Genomic DNA, 24,599 nt, shown 5'->3' on the forward strand with positions numbered 1-24,599 from the left:
CCACTTTTCGTGCCAGCCGCCGAATTACGGTCGACCCGACCTCCCCATCCCCCCCAGGCCGCACGCCAGTCTCAAACATTCACCTGGATCATCACTTTTTCCCATCGCCGATTGCTGTCATCAACCGTCTCCCCCAGGTACGTCTTGCTTGTCCATGCGGTCACCTCCCATCATGCACCCTGCCTCCATCCCATGATCAAGCATCCACAACCTACCTGGTCACTGGCACACCACTCTCGAGTGAGCCAAGATGACATTGTTCATGCCTGTGTATCAATTAGTGTCGCCGCAATGTCAAGAAAAATTATTCATCTCGAATTATCCGAGCCTTGCCGCCATCATCCGTGTCCACTAGCTAACATGTTTCCATCCATCAAGCGACGTCGCGCCCCCGTCCAAGCCCATCTGACGCGTTGACAAGGTCACTCTCGACTGCGTCGTCACTTGATCGGGTGCCAGGCCGTCTTCGTCGCGTCGTCGTCGAGTCTTGGCCGAGTCTCTGCCGGCTTGTCGTCGAGTCCGTCCTCGTCGCCACGCGTCTGCCAAGGGTACCCCGTCTGCCGCTGATGCAAACGTTCCAGTCCGCCATAGCTTCCAGGACTTCCTGTTTCCCAATGGGACTGGCCCATGCTGTAATTGTCCAGAGTTGACCGCCCTGCTTCTATTCCATCCTGTACATGCGAAGCCCTCGGATCCTCTCCCGGACCCAAGGGCTTCCTCAACATGGATAAGGACATGATGTCCGAGGAGCCCGCCGGCCCCGAGGTCGAAGCTGTGCCAGAGGACATCCAACAGCAAGAGCCCCAAGAACCTCATCCATCACAACCGCTTCAGCAGTACCCATCTCCGCGGGTCGAAGACTCTGATGCCTCTTTCTTCCAAGCTGACCGGCAGCTTGACCAGCCGCCGGATCAGCACCATGCAGAACCCCCAACCCCACCCCAGCGAGCATCTCGCCCTGATGTGAATGCAGAGGACCTCCAGCTGGGTGGTCCGGGCGAGGACCAGATCCAGCAGCTACAGCTTGCTGCCCAGATGTCCCAGGCCATCTCCGGCGTGGTCGGCGGTTCGAACCCGGAAGACGATGACTTTGACTCCCAAGAACCTAACCTCCAAAGCCTCCAACAGCTTCAAGACACGCCGGAAGCCCACATGCAGGGCCAAGCGCATGGGCTTCCCGAGCTGCCAGAGAACATCCAGCCCGGCATTCAGCAGGATCTGCAACAGAGTCTTCAGCATGTCATGCCGCACCCGCACCCGGACGGCCAGCAGGAGCCTCAGCTGTCTCAGCATGGGCAGCACGCATCTCATGCACACCATGCCCAATACATGGACCCCCAACAACAGCAACCCCACCTCGGTCCACCTGTCCCCATGGGGCTTGGCCAACCTCAGTACGGTGTCGGTGATGTACCACCCCGAAAGAGATCCAAAGTCAGCAGGGCTTGTGATGAGTGTCGAAGGAAGAAGGTCAAGTGCGACGCTGCATCGGAAACAGGTGAGGAGGCTTGTTCCAACTGCCGCCGCTCAAATGTGCGATGTCTTTTCAGTCGAGTTCCACAGAAGCGCGGACCGTCAAAGGGTTACATCAAGGAGCTGGCAGACCGGATCCACTCTATCGAGGGCAAGCTGGGAGGACAGGCCGCAGCAGAATTAGCCGGCGAGCTGGCTGCATTACCGAGGCGAGACCTCGCCGACACTTATGCTGCGGCTGCGGCGGCACATGCAGACGAGTCTCGAAAGCGACCGTACGCTCACATATCCACCGAAAACTTCTCTACGCCCTCCCCAGTCAGGCAGACAGGGCCGCCGTCCGAATCACGCCCTGCATTCTCCCAACAGGCATCTTACTCTGCCAACAGCTTGGGTCTCAAGCCTCTTCTGCCGAGAGAGAGTCCCAGTGCGACGCCGCCGCAGCCTCCTAATGTGGAACCTCTCCAAGAAGAAACACAGTCTTCACAATCTGACCATCTTTTACCTGGGGTTCAAGATGACGCCTTCAACGCGTGGGTTCTTTTAGTAGCCTCATGTCTCCGAGTTTGTTCTGATAATCGATTACAGATACCTGGCCATTGTACACCACGTCTTGCCTTTCCTACCCAGCTCCAAAGACATTCTGAACTCGCATCTGGCACAATGCACTCCCCACCTGCGTAATGCGTTCATCGAGGCCCTCAATTCCGCTATTGGGTCCTTCGCCGTCCGCGATGTGCAAGGCAGCCTAGCCCACGCGAATCGGCTTCTGGCAGACTTCGAGGTCGAGGGCGGTAGAAAGTCGCAAGTTGCTCCTCTTGTACACCTGCAGTGTCTGATCCTCATGATCATCAACACTGATAATGTTGGTCCGCTCTCGCTTTCTGGAGAACACCAAGGTCCACCCAAGGCTTCTCTCCTGGGCCGAGCCGCCGGTGTAGCCTACACAATGTCCGTCCCACAAGAAGCCATCGCCTCAGATGGTCTTTCCGACGTGGAGTCAGATCAGTGCATCCGGATCCGAGCGTGGTGGACACTGGTCATATTGGATCGATGGAATGCTCTCTCCACAGCAACTCCCCTGACAATTTCGGGCGATACGATTGTACTGCCTTCGAACCTGAAGCCGATCGTGGGCGAGGCAAACTTCCGTTTCACTCGTGAGTACTCACCCTAAAAGCTGAGTAGATGGATAATGCTAACATTCCCAGTATTGTCGTACATCATGGGGCACTGGGTGCCTGCATCGGTACTTGCACCTACGAATACGACCCCGGGAGCTGCCGCCAGGGCCGCTGCCACTTTCCACCTAAACATGGAGATGTGGCGCGCGCATTTCCCAGGAGACATACATCCGGACGTGGAACCCATCCTGCACCTAGCGTACTGGCACTGCCGATTGCTTGCGTTCCTATTCACACCATCGTCGTTGCTGACAGATGTTCTTTGGGCTGTCAAAGAATCTGTCGGGCTTCTGACCACACACTCCCAGATGATAAGCCCATTAAATCATCATTTCACGTCCTTGGTCGCGTTGTGTCTATTGGAGCTTGCAAATATCAAGGCTTCAGAGGGGGAAGCCAAGGAGCTGCTACATCAACTTTTGGAGGCAAACATCGCCCCGTCGAGTTGGGATGGGCCGATTCGAAACAAGATTCGGGACAGCATGCGCCCCCTCCCCAACGACTCTGTCGAGGCTACTGCCAGCCAAAGCCTCCAACATCTCGCCGACCTCGCTGCCGCGGAGGCTCCGCCGGCTGGTGTCAGTAACGGCACAAATGCGCCTGTTGCAGCTATGCAGACGGATAATGGAGATGTTGAAGACGTGCCGAAGTTCCGCACCAGCGACACATACGAAGACCTTGGTTTCGACCCGCGACAAATGTTGTGCAGCGGCTACCTCAATGCCATCGGCCAGTACCCCTCTTGAGACGAGGAATACTAAAGCTTTATCCAGAGACGTGTCTGGGAATCAGCACTCTGATCCCGCTTGACTTCATTTGACGGGATGAAGTGCACGGCCTCCTTCATGGGCGTCAATTAGTTTTCCCTGAATGATGTGGTCATGTACCTTTGGTCACTTCAAGCACGCTTAGTGTTTTGTACCGGCAATAAAAGACTGCCGTTTCATGAAGACTTATTGTTACATTCTACGGGTTCAACAGCCCCGTTCCAAGAAGCCCAAAACAAGCTATATTTCAACACTTTCACAGGTCCACAGCTCATATAGCTCATCATCAAGGGGTTGGGCATCAGTGACTGGTTTGACAAGGCAAAGCATAGTAATGAGTACTACTAGTCTTCCAAGACAGGGAGCGACCACTCAGAAGACGAAGAGTCTTTGTATGATCTGTTTTTCACTTCGAGACAAGAACGCTATGTGAGGCTCATTTTGGGCCCCTCTGATAAAGACTTTGTATACGTTGAGACACCCGGTCATTCGGTATACTGTGACAATAGTCTCTCGGCCTTGCACCCTGCGGACTGATGCTTTTGCTTCGGCCCAGTCACCTCTAGATGCGTCTTAAGGATTTTCAGAATGCAATAATAGCTTGATAAGTAGTCCCGTACAAAAGTTGTATGTGGTTTTGCTTCTATTCCGTATGTGGTTTCGCTTCTATTCCGTATGTAGTTTCGCTTCTATTCCGTATGAGAACGGATATTCGCACCCACTAAAACGGCTGGTACACCTGAAGATATACCCCCAGTGCGCCAATCTTAATCTATACCACTACACACTTCCTCACCCCCCCATTATAGCTTCTAGTCTAGTAGTTTACTACTTCTTACTTTATCATTACTTAGGGCGGTTTAGTAAGTCTTTAAGTACTTAAATCCCTTTCTAGGTCTCCTTTTTATTATTAATAAAGTTAACTTATAATAACTAATTAATAGTTTTATTAACTTTTATATAAAGCTTTTTAACTATTAGTTTAAATATTAATATTATTATTATTTTAACTATTAATAAATTAATAAATAAATAGTTAAGATTATTAATAAAAAGGTATTTAATAAATAGATAATTAAAGTTATAAAAAGTACTTTAAATAAATAGTTAAAGTAATATTAAATAAAGCTCTCTAATTAATTATAGCCCTTATAGAGCCCCTAGTAGCTAGCTTATATAGGTGTACTAGCCGTTTTAGTGGGTATAAATATCCGTTCTCCTCTATATATATCTGAGGATATACACTAGTTAACTACATTACATTTACACTAAGGCCAAAGTATTTACATTTACATTCCACTGGTGAGCCCAGTGTGTGTAGTATAGTGAGCGGAAACCCTGCTTAATTGGCCCAATAATAAAGCATCCATCAAATAAATAGACTAACTACTTCAATCGCTTTGACCACGGAAGGAACAGCACAGGAAATGTCACAAATGAAAGTGCAAAGGTACCAGGGATTAATGGCCCGACTGTCTCAACACGGTAGGAAGCCGCTGCGAAGGAAACTATGGCAGGTACCGTCGAGGTCAAGGAAATATAAACTAAGAAGCTCACAAAAGTTTTGGATCGGTAGAGGTGATCAATGATTGGGTCTTGAAGCTGCCCAGTCACCTTTTCTGAGGATGACAGCAGCCTGGAATTTCTTTGCAAAGCCTCTGCTAGGGTGTTTGATATCGGATATGGAGAGATCATGGCGGGTCCAGGGGAACTCGCTGCTGAAGATTGGCTGATGGACGTTATTCTCGGCTCTTCTTGAGACTAGGGTTAATGACTTGTGTGATGGTCTGGCCCTGATCAACGATTCCAGTACATGTTTCACTCACCTAAATACAATTGGATGGCGACAAATACGGGCTGAGAAAGTAGGAGTATTGGAAGTAGTTGACCGAAACCCATCTCACGCTCAGCTGATTGTATTTCACTCGGGATATTTGCCTTCGAAGATATGTAAAAAGGCTGATACGTGCCCCACGCTAAGGTGAATGCGAGGAGGAATACGGTGAACATGAAACACTCAAAGAGCTCCATATAAGCGACTAGGATGACGTAGGCGATGGTGAGCATCCAAAACTTGGCCCTCGTAAGCCGGCTTGGTGGTTTCTGTAGTGTGCGCCTGGCGGTCTTCTCTAGGAAGCACTCCAAGCGAGCTCTGCCCCAAAAGCGCACCCACTCCCGGCTGCTGTCGAATAATTGGGAGATTTTCCAGATAAAGGCACCGAGGAGGGATGCATATGATATCCAATAATCGCCTTTTCCATAATACCCGTACAAGTGTGTGCCCCAAAGACAACGAACGGGCAAACCTGAAAAGAATCCCCATCTGCTGTACAATTGCCATTTCTCTGTAGTGGTCGGGACCAGGGCACCGAGAAGGAGTCCAAGGATTAAGATCATGACGGTCATGCGAATAGCCTGTAATGCCTTGCTTTTTTTTAGTCGATCTCGAAGTACTGACAAGGACATCAGATGAACTGTGGAGCTGAGCCAAGCCAAGTATATGACGTTGTTCCAATGGTAGATGCTTAGGTTCTGTCCCCAGGCTTGAGTGTAACCAGCGATAAGAATGGCCAGTCCGGTGAGAAGCTGCTGATCGCTGAATACCAAAACTAGCTCCACGAAAACTACCCTCCATCTGTCGTTCGGTTGCTTCCTGCGAGCGAAAAAGATCCTTCGGTCAAGTCTGCGTACGATACCGTCAGGCAAGGCACCGAACCAGTATGCCCAGAGGATGAGAGCCAGAACTAGATATGCAGACACCACGAACGCCGTGAGTACCTTCCCAACATGTCAGCAAGGACTCGGGAATTCCTTGGATACAACTTACTCCGTGTCCAGATATGTCAGGATTGGGGTAGATCGTTAATTTGCAATGGGTAAATGATGTACAGTCTTCCGCGAAAGAATTAAATGTTGTGAGAATGGTGACAAGTATCAATTTGGGCGGCTCGCTGGGATGGTACAAAATGCTGATGGAAGTCTCCGTCGACGCCGCCGCCGCCGTAGTGCCGAAGACGCAATAAATTTCTGTTGTTGAGATGGTATCCATGGTAGTGGATACTGGTATGTTTGGCGACGTGGACATTTTCTTCTGCACAAAGCTGTTGGCCTGATGCACTGTGGAAATTGTTCCTGTCGGAATGGCAAGGTTGGACGCGTGGAAGAAGACTGGGGATTCCGTCTTACCTGAAATCCGAGACGATCACTTGTGCTCTAAGAGTAGGCAACAACTTGAAGGATTCTTGGACAAAGTCATGTGACATAATTTCACCCTATAGACAGGACTGACTCCAACTCCCCCCTCCATTACCAGTGATAACGTCTGAGCTTATCGGGCGCAACAGTTGCAGTGATACATCCTTCAGGGGTCAATATCGAGCTGAGGTTGCCTTCATCGCATTGATAATCAGAGGTTGTGCTTTCTTAGGTTGCACGAAGATTTGCCAGATGCATCTGAGCCTAAATACTTCAACTGAGAGCACCAGCGCCTTATGGGAACATAATTGTGACTGAAGCAACCATTACAGCGAACGTGACGTTGTTGCCACGAACCAGGGCGTAACTACTTCTTATTCATGGCCGAGGAGACGTAACATACGTGCCTCCAAATGGGAGTATACATACTGAATGATCACGATGAGCTCTATAAAATAGAACCACGGAGGAGGCGAAAGCCCGGAGTGCACTTTATCCTCCCCTAGGATCAGGTGCACATTTTAGAGAGCTGGCGGCCTGTGGCAGACTGCGGAAAATCAAACCGAAGAAGGCCATAGGCGTTGAGTCGCAGCAGCACTAAAAGAGCTTTCGAAATCGAGTCTGCTCTTGGTAGCTTTTCAGCGTAGGTTCTGAGGATGGAAAAGCCTCTTCCTCCTGAATCTCGATTCCTCTGGTGGGAAGTGGGTTGTGGAATTTGCATTGTCCACTAGAGACGCCTGTGTTAGCACGCGGTTGTTGGAAGGCACGGTCGGGTCTGGCTGACTAAGCTAACTAATACTTATACCCGCTCCTTCTAAGCGCTAAAAGAGATTATAGACTTCTCTCTAATATTAATTAATAAACTATTATTTACTTAAATAACTTATTAAGTTATAAACTTAATATTACTTAATATATTTTTATTTACTTATTTTTATTAATATTTATTAATATTAAATTTTTTTATATTTAAAAATTATTAAAATATAATTATTATAAAGTTAAATTATTAATATTATTTATATTTTTTAATAAATATTATATATTTATATAACTTATAATAATTTATTATTTTTATTTTTATTTTTATATTAATTAATATTAACTTAAAATTATTTAAATTAATTTAATTATTATTTAAAATACTTAATTTTAATTTTAAATTTAATTTATTATTATTATTTAAATTTAATTTAAAAATATTTTAATTAATAAATTACTTAAAACTAAACTTTTACTTTATTAATTTTAATAATATTATTATTAATATAAAAATTAAATTTATTATTAATAAAGTTTTTAAAAATAATAAAAATAAAATAATTAAACTTTTATTATATTTTTAATATTATTTATTTTAATTTAATAATATATATTATATTATATAAAAGCTTTTATTAACTTAAAAACTTTAAAAATTATTTTAATTAAAATATTAAAAATTTAATTATTTATTTTTTTATTAATTAATTAATTTATACTATAAAAATAGTTTTAATTTATAAAAATACTTTAATTTATTTTATTAACTTTAAATAAAGTTTTTATTAAAATTTTAATATTTAATTAATTTATAATAAAATTTATAAAATCTTTATTTAAAAATAATAAAATTAAAAGTTCTTTTTCTTTATAATATTATTTAATAAAATAAATAATATTATTAATAATCTTAATAATTATAAAATTTTAAAGTTTTTAATATTAAATTTAAAATATTAAATATTATTATTTATTTAAAAATTAAGTAATTAAAGACTTATTATATTTTAATTTTTAAAAAGTTAGTATTAACTAATATTAAAAGTTTAAAAGTTTATATTATTTAATATTAACTTTTATTAAAGAAATTTAATAAAAATATATATAATATTATTTTTATAACTTTACTTTTATTAATTATTTATATATAAATTATAATAAGTTAATAAAACATAAGGAAAAATAAAAAGGAAAAAATAAACTATTATTAATTAAATAAAAATAATATAGTAGAAATCTTTAATAATAATAATAAAAATATAATATTTTATATTAATATTTTAATATATATAATAAAACTTTTATTATTATTTAAAATATTAATAAAATATTATAAATCTTTAATTTAAATACTTTAAAATATATAATAAAATATATAAAAATTTTAGCTTATTTTAATTATATAATAGAATAATTATTATTATTAATAAAACTTATTTTATTATAAAAGATATTAATATTATAAATATTTTTATAACTTTTAATAAATTAATTATTAAAAATACCTTTATTAATATACTTTATAGTTAAGAATTAAAAATATTTATTTATTTAATTAAATTATAGTTTAAAATTAATTTTATTTAAATATTTAAAAATTAATTTTATTTAAATATTTAAAAATTAATATTTTTATAATTAAAAATAATAAATTAAAGATAATATAAATAAAATTTTATAAAGGAAATTTTAAAATTTAAATTATTAATAATAAAAATATTAAAACTTTTTTATTATATAAAAATTTTATAAAGTATTTAAATATAATAATATTAATAAAACTTTTATTTAATAATTATATATTAATATTAATATTATTTTAATAAAACTAAAAGTATTTAATTATAAACTTTATAAGTTTATAAAATCTATTTAATAATATTTAAAATTATTATTAAAATAAAATTATAAATATTATTTAAAATTATTTATTTAAATTTCTTAAAATACTTCTTAATAAAATTATTAAAAGGTTTTAATACTTTATATTATTTATTAATAACTTTTAAAATATTATTAAATCTTTTTATTAAAAGAAAATTATATTTTATAATTATTAAAACTTTCTATTAATAATAAAAATATAATTTAATATAAAATTAAAATATTTATTTTTAATAATAAAAGTAAATATATTAATAAAATTATAATTAATTTATTTTATTAATAAGAAATTATTTATTAAAATCTTTACTATATTATTATAAATTAAATAAAATATTTAAATAATATATATAAATAATTATTATTAATATTAATATTATAATTTATAATAAAATATTCTTTATATTTTAATTTAAATATATTATATATTTAATTTATTTTTATAATTATAAATTATATTTAATATTATTATATTAAATTATATTTTTAAAATATTATATAAAAAAACTTAATATTAAATACTTTTAACTTTATCTTTATCCTTATTATATCTATATTTTTATAAAAGTTTATAAATTAAAAATAAAGTTAATAAATTAAATTAAAAATATATTTTATTTAATTTAAAATAAATAAAATTAATTTTATATTTATATATATTACTTTATAAAGTTATTATTATTATTATAAATAACTTTATATAATAAAAATATTAATTTATAATTATATAATTAATTAAAAACTTAATTAAAATAATTATTAAATTAATAAAATAATTTCTTTAATTAATTATAAATTTATTTTATTACTATCTTTATAATTACTTATAATATTATTTAAATTAATTATTAAATACTTTTTAAATATTAATTTTAAAGGTTAATATTTATAACTTTTATAAAAGTAAAACTAATATTTAATATATAAAATTAACTTAATATTAATTAATATAAATTTTAACTCTTTTAATTTAATATTAATTAATATTAATAAATATTAACTTTAATAATAATAATTTAAATAATTTAACTATTATAATTATTAAATTTATTATATATCTATTAATATTAATTAATATTAACTATAAATTACTTATTTTTATTATTATATTCTTAATTATTTAAAATAATAATATTTTATAAAACTATATATAAATTATAAATAGTTTATAAAAACTAAATTAATTTATTATTATAAAAAAGAATTATATTTTATTAAAACTATAAAACTTAAATAAAAGTTTCTATTTATTATATTTAATATATTATTAACTTTTAATAAATATATATAAAAATATAATATTAAAAACTTTATTTATTATAAAGTTTATTTAATTATTTAAAGTTTTATATAAATTTATAAAATTAATTATAATAATATTTATAATTTAATTATTTAATATAAAATATTAAAATTATTATTTAAATTATTTTAATAATTAAAATAAATTTTTAATAATTTAATATTAAAATAATTTATTTTATAAATATTTAAAATATAATATTTATATATATTTATTATTTAAATATTAAATATTATTTAAAAATATTATATTTAAAGTCTTTTAAACTTTATATAATTTAAAATAATTAAAATAAAAATAATTTAATAAACTATATAATAAATTTATTAAATTTTATATTTAAATTACTCTTAATTTATATATCTTTTAAATAATAATATTATTATTACTATTTATATTAATAATATTTTAATTATTAATTATTTTAATAATATTATTAAATTTAAAATAATTCTTTTAAATAAATTTAAATATATTAATATAAGCTTTTATTAATATTTTTAACTTTAAAATTTATTAAATTAAAATTAAAATCTTTATTTTTAATAAAATTATACTAAATATATACTTTAATAATTTAATATACCTAATAATAATAATTACTATATTTTAATAAATTTAAACTTATTTTTAAAATAAAAATAATAATAATATTTTTATTAACTTTATAATATATTAATTCTTTATTAATTTAATAAATTTTTAATAATAAATATAAAAATTAATTTTATTTTTAATAATTATTATATTAATATTAAATACTAAATTAATAAAATAATATTTTATAATTAATAAAAATATCTTTTATTATATTAAATAAATTTTAAACTATTAAACATTTTATTTTATAAAATTATATTAATAAAACTTAATATATTTAATAATACTTTTATAATATAAATTTAAATAATTTTAAAATATTTAAAAATTAAATATAACTTTTAATAAATTATTTATTATATAATTATTAAAGTATTAATTAATAATTATTAAATTAATTTATAAAATTGAATATATAATTTATTTATTTATATCTTTTATTATATTAAATAATTTAAATATTATAAAATTTAAAGATTTTATATATTAAATATTTATTTATATTTTATATTAATAATTAATTTATATTAAATTTTATTTAAAATATTAAAATTACTATTTATTTAAAATATATAATTATTTATTATTATTTTATTTAAAAGAATATTAAAATATTTATAATATTAAATATATTTTATTTTATAAAAATTTTGTAAATATTTATATAAAAGTATTTTTAAAGTTTATATTATTAAGTTTTATTATTTATTAAGTTTATTAATTTAATTTTAATAAATTTAAAATTTAATATTAATAAATATTAATAAAATAATAAAAGGAGTTTAATAATAAGTTTATTAATTTAATAATTAAAATATTATATTATTTATATATTTTAAATATTTTTTATAATAATAATATTATTAATAAATAAAAAGTATATTAAAAAGTATAATTAAATCTAACTAACTAAACTAATTAATACTTATATCTACTCTTTTTAAATATTAAAAGAGATTATAAACTTCTCCCTAACATTAATTAATAAACTATTATTTACTTAAATAATTCATTAGCGGTAATGAGTGCCGCTTTTCAATGATGAGATCGCTAATCTTCTCAGCCAGGTTGCAGGTCTGAAGCGTTCCAATTCTACTCGACTTGTATAGTTGATTCGCCGAGAACGACGATGTCCTTGAGTCCATCAGTGTCTCAGAGCTGGCCATGGGAGGGCAATGCGATGTGCCTGGTGATACCAAGCGTCACAATAGTCTCGCAACTGAGTTACTGATTTACACTGAAAAATCACCATTAAGCAAATATTATTCTGTAAATGAAGAAAAAGAATGATATGTACAAAACCGATGTTTACCTCACCATAAGCCTCTCGAGCCTTCTTTACTGTGCATTTGGTAAAACGGCACGCTGGCCATCCTTCATTTGAATGCTGGATTCAGGTCCAAAGTCGCCTCACCCAGCATCGCTTGAGCAACGATCTTTCCACCTTGAACACAACGTCCTGGAGCACTCGATAGAAAAACATGGAGCTGCACAGCTACCAAGGTAAGCTTTCTAGCCCGAGAACCATATGTATTTCAATGTCACGTTTCTCTTTTGTGGGTTTATCTCTGTTTGGTCGACCGCAATCTACTGTTCCCGGCATTGTATATCATTTAATGTTGGTTCTCTTGAGCGGCTCCTTTTATATAAAGAGACCGCCTACAGCGGCGTGCGAGTATATAACTACAGAATAATTCAAAAAAGGGACTTCACAGGGAGACCAAGTTGTGTGTCGCGATAATCCATACACCAACTTTTAAAACGCCCTGTCCATCGAGAGCATAGCCCAAGGATTGGCCGGACCCAGCTTGTTCAGAAACCGGTACTTCGAGACAGGTAATAGGCAGACAATAGGGTCCAGGCTGTACAGTTCAGCAAAGCAATAAATGACCCACCACCATAGAGACTCGAGCCAGCAAACCATAACTATGCCACGGCTAACCACCGGGGCATCGAATTAGCTTTCCACCTAGTTCATGCTTTGCAACGGGGCTTCAGGCGGCAGCTAAAGAAAACAAAACATCCGATCCATCGCGCACCCCCATCTCGCAGATAATCAATACCACACAAACTCAAAAGCCCGAATGCAACGCTGCTTCTTGCCGTGGTGTAGGCGCCGGCCGGCTCCCACCACTGCCGCCGGGCAAAAACGGCTTGCCCCAGCTCGCGGACGCGGACGCAGGTGGTTAGTCAGTCAGTCAGTCAGTCGCAGTCATTTGATTAAACCCGGCAGCTTGGATATGGCGGCACGCTGGGTGGCATCCTGGATGGGCGGGTGGGTGTGTGAGTGCTGGCGAGGTTGCAGCCCAGGGCATATAGTTGCCCGCCCTATAAACGGGCACCCCGACACATGACGACCGGTGGCCTTTGAGGCAGGCAGTCGGCCTGCAGGGACGGCGCTCATCGGTGCCGTCGTTACATTTACAAGGGGCACTTGTCGATTCTTTCATCTCCGGTGCAACGTCGAGGCAGGCGGCGTGCGTATAATCATCCCACGGCTGCCCATTGAAAGCCCCCCACCGCCGCGCGTCCGTGATGTTGGGACGCCCGCCGCGATCGGCTTTTCGTTCGGTTTTAAATTTTGTGACAGCCTCGCACAGCATAATTGAAGCCATCGCCCACACGTGCTGCCTGAGGCTTCAGCCCAGGAGACCTCGGGACAAGCTGATTGGGCTTGGGCGTCAACATGCTTCAGCACACAGACGTCAGGGTTTTCCCACACAAGTTGGGCTATGGCGGCTTTGATATCGGAAAAAGCAAGATTATGAATGGATACTACCACACTAGAGAAGTTCCAGGCTGGCTCCAAGACAGACACTGAAATCGAAAAGCAACAACTCCAAGCCAGCCGCAGCTACTTAGTTGCTTAGCAGCTCCAAAGTGCCGATGCACCCCCACAAGCCGCAGTAGCGCCGCAAGACTCCCCCGGCCCTCGGAGGCATACTTGCTTCTCCTGGGGAGGCAAGCCAAAACGTTTACAGGGTCGGTCAGGGCGGGGGGAACCAGCACGACGCCCCTAGTAGTGAATAGTCGATGCGGGCAGACTAGTGCTCCTCCAGTTGGCTGCCCTCCCATCAGCCTAGCACCTGCAGTGCGCTGACTGTTTGGGCACCACCCTACTAGATGATGATTGGACAGCACGATCGTTACAGGCTGTTCAGCAGAGCTCGAGCCGGGGAGCTCTTGGCTCTAAAACGTGGGATATGCAGCTAATATGCTGTGATATATCTTGTGGCCTATTGACCCCTTCAGCGAGAATTAGACCTAAGTCATGATCTTGTGTAGCACGATGTGACTCCTGATCGAAAAGCTTGATATTTTGCTACCTTAGATTTGAGGTGCTACCGGCTGGTCGTCTGACGTCTGACGACCGGTCAAGCGCGGCCGCGACCCCGAAGGAACTCGGGGCAGATAGAAAGGAGATACCCAGAGGGGTAGAGAGGGGGGAAATGTGGCCACAGCTGATTCCCAGGAGTTTCAAGGAGAGTCAAGACGACCTCTTAAAACCGGGCGCCCAGCAACGGGTCTTATGTTCATCTATGCCAGTGCGAAAACGTCCACGCCAACGGAGAGATGGGACAGCGGACGTCGATACACGCGTAGAACACGTGATATCTGGCAGGTGCTTGCTTACCTCTTGGCAGTGCGTTGCAGAGTCATGACTCCGCCTGGCGGAGCATTTGCTGCTTGTGCACCATCTTCAGCAGACTAGCGAGGTCCCATCGCATATCCAGACGGATGACGGCACTTGCAGTCTTGTGGGGGTGGAACCTCGCTCATGAAGACTCTGGCGGGTTGGAAGCCTCGCCCAACAGCGGAGAATGGACGCTCCCGGATGGACCACCATGGGAGATCCTGGAAGCGACTTGTGGTCCGGCGAGCAGCCCCAATTTGAACGACTGCATGATGAGAGAGCGTGGCCACATAGGCAGAAAATACCACCTCAGGCTCGCCGCACGAGGCACACTGCAGCAGGATGGCGCAGACAAGCAGCCTCCGTCGCACACCACAAGTGCACCCTAGAGCAGATCCCTAGCAGGGCCAGGTGTGGCACCACGAGTTTCTGGGCCGGCCTGGGTGCACGTAGGAGGTATGCTGGGACTCGAACGATCCAAGTGCATGAATGGAAGGCGTGCCTGCTTGGACCCGGATGATTGTCTAGCCAAATCCTTCCCTTTGCCCGCCTTCGGTGACGGACATGCCCGTGGCTTAGCAGGTAGTCCAGACCATGCCTGGGCAGAGTGTGCTCGCCGAGGAGCTAGGAACTGACAGCCTCCAAAGCTACGGAAAAGCTCAACTCGAGCTTCTGCAGCATGCGCGCCAGTGCGGAAAGAGGCGTTGGCGGTGGCGGGACGTGGATGAGGTCCAGTCGGCGTGCTCGTGGGGGGAGGGGAGAGAGTGGGATGTTCTGGGACAGAAGAGATAAAAGATGTGTGTGTGTGTGTGTGTGTTGGTGTGTGCAAGTGTCCAAGTGGCAGGAAAGAAAATTTCGACAGCGGCTGCAGGGAAAAGCTCCGAGGTGGCCCAAGCTCCCAAAAAGCCTGCAGGTGGCACAGCAATGAGAGCAGCAGCAGGGCCTTCCCGAGGGGCCCTATGTCATAGCGGGGTTCTCCGTGGGCGGGCGTGGGAAAGTAGCACACGCCAGAGCAGCAGCTCAGCAAGCCACCTACCCAATCCAGATCTTGACCAGAAGGCAAGGGCAGGCTTGCATGTCTCCCATGCCTCACAGTCTGACAACCACAACAGCCTGACAGCCTGACACCCCTCGGTGATGCGCGATAACCGAGGGCAGGCGATGAGGGTGGTGGGGTGAGCCTTACACGCCCCCTCCATTGGCCTATCCTCATCCATCCATCATGTCCATCCATCCACCACGCCTGCACGCTTGCGATGGACCTGGTTCGCCCTGCCAGCCACCCGCGGGGCACAGATCGCCCACGATGCATGCCACCAGCTTCCCCACCAGACCAGCCTTCCTGCCATGCAGCAGAAGCAGCAGCAGCAGCAGCGACAGGAGAAGCAGCGGCAGGGAGAAGTCGCCATGCGCGGGCTGAAAAATACAACGCACATACTGTATAGGCACCCCTGCCTACAACGCAGACAGACAGAGGTTATGATCCTTCGAGCATTAGGATGAACACCTCGCTGGTTGGAGTGGTGTGACACGAGCAGGACCACGGCCCCTCGCCCCCTCCGCTGCTCTCTCGTGCCCCCGGGGGCGAAGAGACCAGTCCTCTGCATGATGCGACTTGCGGCGCCCGCGATAGGCTGGCCCAAGGCTGGCCATAGTTTCCTGTAGCGATGCGGGATATTCGCGGTTATTCAGGAGAGCCAAAGAGGGTATCACCTGCGTCACTGGCAACCCGCATGCATATCACCTGCATGGCCTGCGTAGCCCCGCTGCACGCAGGAATGCGGCGCAGAGGGCAGGAGGGGCAGCCGGCGCAGGATCAAGAGAGACAACAGTCAGACAGACGGACGAGACAAGACAGAGAGCCGAGCCTGCACGAGGTCGTCTTGGGGTAGGTGTGACAAGCAGGGCAGGCTTCTAGAAGACCGGATGGAAGCGATGGTTCGGGGAGGGTGTGAGGGCCAGGAAGTTGGGGCCCGTCGCATTGGGGACTCTTGCGCAACAGCGAGCCTCGCACTTGGTGGTTGGCTGATCCCACCTGTCCCAGTCGTCTTACACCTGCGCAAGCAATAAAACACACGGTCACGCACCAGCAGATCCCAAACTGGCGGGCCGGATCTGCCGCTGCCCTCACCACCACCACATAGCTCGTCCGGAGAACAGGAACCAACACGGTCGTGTTCCGTCATGACCTCTAGAGCCGGGCGCCCGGAGCAATGGGCGACTACATCCTAGCGAGGATGCTATGGTTTCTGTTTTGGCCACTTGCGCCCCGCCATTGTGTGCTCTGTCTTGGCTATCGCTTCGCTGGAAATCAATGGAGACTACCCCTCGTATACAAAGAGTGACCCAAGACTTGCTTAACCGGCGCCTGGGCTGGGCTGGGCAATACGAAACAACCCACGGTAAATTTGACATGGGTCTCATTCTCCCTGCTCATAGATGGCCCAGGACTTATCCGATCGAGGCCGACGCCAGGACGCAACGGGAAACCCCATGAGAATCCTGCGTGGCCCACAACTTTGTTGTCCCTGCGGCTCGATTTCTCCGTGGCTGCCGCGAAATGGGCAGTGTCTGCTCCCGCCAGGCCATCGTTTGATGGTCCAAGGATATGCCCTCAGCCGTGAACTCTCGTCTCTCCCGTCGTGCTTTCTCTGTTGTGCATTGGTGGAAGACCAGAAGGTTGCCGGACATGCCGCTTCAGACTGTTGTCAGCGTCACGAGCCTCTTGCGTTGGCAGGAAGAAAAGGAACTAGTCCCTTGCAGCCATACGCGCCGGTGACAACAATACGCTGTAATAAGGCCCTGCAAAGTTGAGTTCGTCCAGTTCTCAGGGACCGCATCGGCAAAGCGCTCTGGTACGCAGTGCTTTACCAAGGCTGTCCGTCGGCTTCCTGCGCCTCGGCAACAAATCGTACTGGCGCGCGTAACACGATCGGCACCGCGTCGCTCGGCACCGTGCCGCTTAACGGATCGGCGCAAGGCCATTGCCCGCGTTGAACATCAGCGTTTCAGCCATGGTCGGCCATGTTACGACGTGCCTATCTCAATGTTTCTTTTTTTTTTTTGGTGCCATCAGTCCACAATGTCGCAGGTAGCGCCTGGTCCCCTTATTTTTGTGAATCTATGTCATCTCGTATATTTTACGATGGCCCGGGGTGACGGATAATGGTAAAGATAAGTGCTCGCAGTGTCGGCCGACATGGGTGTACTCTGCCGATGTGTACACATGCTGTTGATAGATTGTTTGTTGAAGAACGAAGTGAAAGCTCTGAAATTGTAACTCCGTCTCTTAATCCCACTCGCCGACACGCAGAGGGTGTCAAGGCAGCCCATATGTGAGTTGGGTCTGGAGAATTCATCTTGTCGCCAATACACTTGCAACACCTCTCCAAGAAGGCTGACCTGGTCGAGCCGGACTAAAAGTTTAGACTTGAGTTCATCCAAAACGACTTCGCCGAAGAGGCTAATCCATATCACTCGTTAGGTTATAACGCCCAGGGAGCCTAACAATGGTAGCGTTGAGTACTTCTATGGCTCTGGTCCCAGTACAACCGGCCGTGTGCAGTTTGCCACGATGATTGATACTGGGGGCCAGACGGAGCACATAGAGACCGCTGGATTTGTGAGTGAAGTATATGGCCCTTGGCAATACCTTTGGCCATGGAACCCACGTCGCCAGCAACATTGGGGTCCGGACAGTCGGCATCGCGAAGAACGCCACTTCGGTCTAGATGGAAGCGATCTGGGGGCACCGGCAACGTGACTTTGACACAGGTGCTAAGCATTAGCCCTCCCGTCTGCCTGGCCAAGGTCTGTGTTCAGGCTAACCACGAAGCGGTCAATCCTGCTGTGATAGACCTGTCCTTCGGAAGACAGGTGTTGTTCGAGTTCGAGAGCATGGCCAAGCTGACCAGCGCGGCATACCGCCACGCGGTTCTCGGAGTAGCGGCAACGGGCAGCGGACAACGACATCGTTTCATACAAGCGCAGAACACCAGGGAAGATCCCCAACTCCTTGAACGCTGCCACGTCCGACGAAGCCGACAAACTTGCCTCCCAGTCGAATCGGGGCTCTGGGTGTTGATGCTCGTGCTCCGGGTTCTGATATACATTTTGCATGCGTGAGAGGCAAAACGTCAGCGTGGTTCAACGGCACGAGCATGCCGACGTCACATCTAGCAAGTAAGTGTTGGTGGCGTGTCTCGGGACAGTAAGCGCGGACGCGTCGAATGTATATGTTGCAGCAAAATTGTAGATGATCAAAGATATGGCGCTCAATACCCGGGGATCTCCTAAATTGTTGATCATTAAAGCAACAGCGCTCCATCAGAGATACGCGGATCTCGACTCGAAACGCCCGAGGACAGACAGGAGGAAGAGCGAGGCCTGGTCCCGAACCTGTTGAATTAGTTCGCTTTAGCCGGCGCCGGCTCGGCGTACGGCACCGATTGCCCCAACCAACGGGTCAGTCATCGCTTGGAGTTGCTTACCAGTTGACATCATCTCGCTGTTTAGACGAGGGCGTGTTGATAGATCGATTTTAAGGGCCAAGCAGCTACACAGAGGAAGAGACATCAAAGAATGCAGGCCACGGTTGCTTCAGTCGGACCACTTACCGACCGGTAACTTTTGGGACGGACTATCAATAGTCTCGCACCGTGGCGCAATGGTAATACATGGACCCTGACTGGAACCGCTGGGCAGCATGTTCTCGAGGCCAAACCACGCAGTGGCTCGCTGGACAAGGGGCAATCGCATCGGTATGTAGAGGGAGAACAGCTGTGATGTCCCAAGGTGGATAGAGAGCCATTGGGCCGTTCGCCCAACTGAGATTGGACAACACGCATGCCGCGGCAACGTCTCGTGGCCCTAACTGATCCATGCATTTGCACACCTGCCAGCAAAGAGATGGCAGGCGGAGCAGATCAAGCACCACAGCATTGCGGCTAGGGTGAAGGCCTCCATTCTGCAACCCAAAGGCACTACCAGGTGAAGATCTACCCCGAAGGATCGAACACGCTTCCGCCTCGCACAAACATCCGGGCGGCAGAGAATGTGCTACCCCGGGACTAAGAGGAACAAAAGGACGCAATCCTGGGGAAATCCAGGAACGCCGCGTGAAGGAATGGTTGGGCGATCAGAAGGAGGCTCAAAAGATCGGGGGTCTAGTATCCGGCTTATAGCGTTGAGGTAGTCGGTGGCCGTGGGAGCCATTGGCTGAAATGAACGACGACGGGCCTTGCGAGGCGCGTGTGAGCAACCCCAAGTGCTGTAAGCGCAGTAGTGCGAGGAGCGCAGCAGCAGCGAAGCGCATGGGGATAGCTTGCATTGTACCACGCTGACCACGGCGGGAGCTTGGGTTCCGCGGGAGGACTTGTTCCACAGGGCACCATCCTCCAGCTGCATGTGCGATCCTGCTGGAGCATCGTCACACAGCACTCGAGGACAGGCACATGCTTCTTCCCCCTGTGACAGCCGTGGCCGAGCTGTCCGCGCGTCAGATTAAGAATATTGGGGGCCATCTTGTAACTGTGAAAAAGACAAAAAGACCATCCCTTGCAGGAGACGTTGGGCAGTTCGGGTGTGACAGGACGGTAGTCTGACTGCAGGGATGCTCAAACCACCTCGCCCGGCCCTTGCGGGAGTGGTTCGTCCAGGGGTGGTGTCCAGGCGATCGGAAAGATTCGGGAGCGCTCTGGGGAAATCGGGCTGCATTGCAAGGGTGTTTTGCGGAGAGAATCTGGGGAAAATGGAGTTTGGGACTCAATGCCGACGTCAATTGACCATCTGTAATGGAGAATGTGCCTTTTTGACGCCCAAGTTCTGTCAAACATGTTCCAGAATGTGGTGTTGATGGAAGTTGATGCTACAGGCAGGGCACCCAGCCCCGGGCGAAAATGGGACACTGAGCAGTGCCGTGCTGTAGCAGCCGAGATGACGGAAGCTGCAGTGCTCTCTCTCTCGGTCCCGTTGCGAAATAGGGCCCAGAGCTTCCCACCTCCGGCCGAAGGTACGTACCTTTGGGGGGCACATTTTGGGGCAAAACACAACTCAGCAGCCCACATGCACCTGCTGTTACCAGGCTCCGATTTCTCGACATCGGGGCTTTCTTTTGCTTCGTGCTCCGTCCACGCAGCTGCTTCCTTCCTGCCGCGTCCTGCAGCCGCCCATCAGCAGCCGCCTGCAGATGGGAACAACGTCGGTGGCGATCGACAAAATCTTGTTCGGGTGCAGGGTGTGTGGGCACTTGCAAAATTTTACAACTTCGCCAATGGCGCACAGCTGGTGCTGGGCCAAGTTTCTGGTGCTGGCGACCGAACTTCGCTGCGGGTGGAGTCTGTCTGATCCCGGCCGACGGCGCCAGCAGGGCTGTTCCGTGACAGTTGGCTTTCGGCCCTTTGTCCAGGGCAGGCATCCCAGACCTGTGCCGCCAACCTATGGGGCCCGGGCGGTCATTGCTCATCGTCGCGAGGTGTGGAGACCAATCCGTGCTTTACTGATTGGGTATGTGTTGACGGTGCCAGGGGGCCGGCGATTGGCCCGAAATAATCCCATGAACCGAATCAGTTGCTGAGCATTGTTCCCACCCGTCGTCACCTTTGATACATTCGAATACAGCCCGTCGTCGTCTTCGAGATGATGATGATGATGATTGATGACTTGTCAGATGGAGACCTCCGAGCTCCTGTCAAGGATCTTTGCTATGGTGCACATACAGGCCACGAGGTTTCACCCGGTGCACCGCATCGGACCCCGAGAGGTGCACCTGGGCCCTTCCAAATCATGAAGCTGACGCAGGAGCCTCGCTTGCATTCCAAAGCGGCGTGCTCAGCCATAATTGTCAACCTCCCAGCGCTTGAGGTACGTACTGTATGCCTTGCCTCGATGCCGGATGCATCTTGTCTCGCTCCAAGAGTTGCAGGTCGACAGGCCAACGTCACAAATGATCTTGCATGTCCCCGAGCGTTGAAACTTTGTCGACGGCCTCAGCCGCCGCCAAGTTTGCCGAGCCAAGGGACAAACGTAGGCCGCCTCGTCCCGTACACGCAAACGTCTGCAATATCAGACGCCAATATTGTCGTGACGCCCTGGTTCCTCAATTTCGGGGGTTCGAAACGAAACATGTTGCCCGGTAAAATTAGAAAGGCCAGATACGCTTCACAGACTGCCGGAGTATCAAGAGGTGATTGTCCTCGGCGCCAAGGTGCTTGTACGTGTCCCTTGAGAGCATATGTCTCGGTGAAAGGTTCGGGGGTGAACAGCATCACATCGTCGAGCGCGGGCTTGCGTATGAGTCGTCCACAACCGGCGGCTGTGTTTCATGCCGGCCTCTGGGCAAGGGAATACTGTGCCTGTGTGGCAACGGGGGGTTGGTACATTAATAGCGGTTCTTGGCTCCCAACGGGAGCAATCTATGTCTCGACTCGAGGAGGCTTATTTCGCCAGGTTGAGATCTCCGGAAGACTGATCCGAGCTGTATATTGGCATCTTACACGACGAGACCATTCCAGATGTCTGACCGAGAGGGCAAAGCTTGGCTAATAAACATCAGCTGGCAGGCGCATAGTGCACACGCCTCGGATATTTGGAGGGCGGTTCTGATGTGTACCGCCAGGCATTGGTTATCTTGCGAGATGCTATAATTATTCCACGGGCCATAGAGAATCTGGGGCTGGTGTGGAGTGCTTGATTTCCGTGATTGCTGTGATATTTCTGATCGTCACTGCAATCTTGGCGGGAGATTGCCTCTAGCATGAGTATTTCGTCGTGTTGACTTGACAAATTATCGGTTCATGAGTCCCCGTCTCCCAAGTGTCCAGCGTCCCCGTCTTGCTGGGAGACGGATTGAGCATGTACCGGCCAGATAAGAGCGGTCTGGGTTGAGGTCGTAGTGGTTATTAGCGGGATCCTCCTGGAGCTGCAAGGGCTAGCATGGAGCCCTGACGGAAATGCTTGGTGAAGATTGCGTTGACTAGCACCATGCAGGACAGCTGGTGAACCGCATATCGCTGATCTTAGCTGCTCCAGACTGAGCATGGCCGGTATTGTTGCTATTGTTGTCAGACGGGGCCATGGTCGGATGTGCGGGTAGGACATGCCCGTCGTACTGTGTACCTAGGTAATAAGATAGCACGACCCAACAGGCACGGTAAGTACTTTGTAGACTCGTGGCCGGCGGGTCATGATGGAGCGTCCATTGTAACATGTTCGTGGACTAAGCCATGGAAGTTCATAACACACTACTCATTCAAGCAGCGCCGCAAGATGGCCCGAGTGCAATGCTGTCAAAACGCACACAGGCGCACAGCACGCAGGACGCAGCAGGCAGCACACACAGTACAAGCAGGCCAATGAGCCACTGGATGGATGCAGACGCGGGCGCTGCGGCGTACGGAGTACCATGCCGGAAGAAGAAGCTGCAGTCCGCCGCAGGAGACAAGGCGAGGACGCCAGGGTATCCTTCGCTGGGGTGGAGCTAGGTCCAGCGACCGAGACGCGGGATGGCAGGGCCCAGGAGCTCTGGTCAGTGTCGCGGATAGATGTCGTCAAAAGACCACAAGATTAACTGCGATCTGAGTCAAAAGGCGGAAGACATGGACGGGCTGGATCTTGGATGTGGTGGATTGCATTTTGTTTCGAGACAGTAAGCACTTGGCAGGTGACACTAAGTGACCCCGTGCGGACGTGCGAAGAGCGGTTCGGGAATGCAACCTGAAGTCAGAGTGAGCTATTCAAAGAATGGTGTTTTTTTGTGTCGGTGTTGACGACACTGGGCGTGTCAAGAGGGTCTGCTGCGACACAGTAGGAAAAGGACCCCAGGGACCCAAGGGACCCAAAGCGAGAAGAGACCTAGGCTAGATGCGGTCTTGATGGGCGCTGCAATCGGGACTGGCTAGGCTGGAGGAGTAGAGTAATCCCATCGCGTATTCAGTTTTTGCTGGATTGGCCTGGTTTGGTTTTGGGGACAGACCAAGAGCGAGAGACACAGCGAGCCGCGTGAGGAACGGCGGGCCAGCAGACCACAGGCAGAGGCCGGCCAGCACAGGCCAGCAGCCCAGACAGAGCATGGGGTACAGGCGGCCACTCTGCCACTGTGCAAAGCAGGGCCTGCGAAGCTGTGACGATGCGACCCTGGACCTGGCCAAACGTGTAACTCTGCACGGGTGCATCCTATCCCATGGGCAGCCCCAAGCCATCCCAAGACAAGACTGGATCAAGAGGAAGAACCCTGCAAATAATGGGAACCCCCAAATTTGAGCCGTACAAGGCCTGCAGGCCTGGCTGCTGGTCCCACACCCAACGGCGCGGGTACTGTGGCGGTAGCGGCAAGCGGTTCAGCAGTCGCAGCCGTCGCAAGTCGCAGCTGGAGGAGTTGCAGTCGTAACCGCAAGTGACGAGTGGACGGACAAGCCACACACACACACACACACACACCCGGGCAGGGCTGGCAGCTCGGGCAGCTCGTCGAGGATTTCCCGCCCCGTCTTTCGCCTAGAACAGGCAATGAGAATGACGGAGCCGACTAGCATGGCCCTTGGCTCGAACTCTGTTGTGCTCTCGGCACCCGGCGGCTATCCCACTTGCAGCCATCGCGTCGGGGCGCAGGCAGGACTGACTTGATTGACTGACTGGTGAGTGGCCTGGGATAGCTGGACTGGATGGATACAGACAGTCCGTCAGTCAGTCATTCAGTCAGGACTCAGGACAGTATGGCCGATTGTTGTACGTACGGATGGATGGATGGATGGAGATGTAATAATGGAGCCTGCCAGGGCCCCAGAAGACCAAGAAGACCA

At 44.4% G+C, this 24,599-nt stretch overlaps 2 protein-coding genes across 2 annotated transcripts; both read left to right on the forward strand.

The window, feature by feature from the left end:
• Positions 1–68: 68 nt before the first annotated feature.
• Positions 69–4,033, forward strand: KVR01_000952 (uncharacterized protein). The gene is made up of 3 exons (XM_044783917.1): positions 198–2,006; positions 2,062–2,633; positions 2,685–4,033. Exons 1-3 carry the CDS (start codon positions 724–726, stop codon positions 3,401–3,403), a joined length of 2,574 nt encoding a protein of 857 aa, XP_044650901.1. The 5' UTR covers positions 198–723; the 3' UTR covers positions 3,404–4,033.
• Positions 4,034–23,203: 19,170 nt separating this feature from the next.
• On the forward strand, positions 23,204–23,518 carry KVR01_000847 (uncharacterized protein; the record flags this gene model as incomplete). Its single annotated transcript, XM_044792930.1, has 2 exons — positions 23,204–23,329; positions 23,444–23,518. 2 exons carry the CDS (start codon positions 23,204–23,206, stop codon positions 23,516–23,518), a joined length of 201 nt encoding a protein of 66 aa, XP_044650796.1.
• Positions 23,519–24,599: the final 1,081 nt, after the last annotated feature.

Source organism: Diaporthe batatas (assembly GCF_019321695.1).
Source record: "Diaporthe batatas strain CRI 302-4 chromosome Unknown Contig00001, whole genome shotgun sequence".
NCBI lineage: Eukaryota > Fungi > Ascomycota > Sordariomycetes > Diaporthales > Diaporthaceae > Diaporthe > Diaporthe batatas.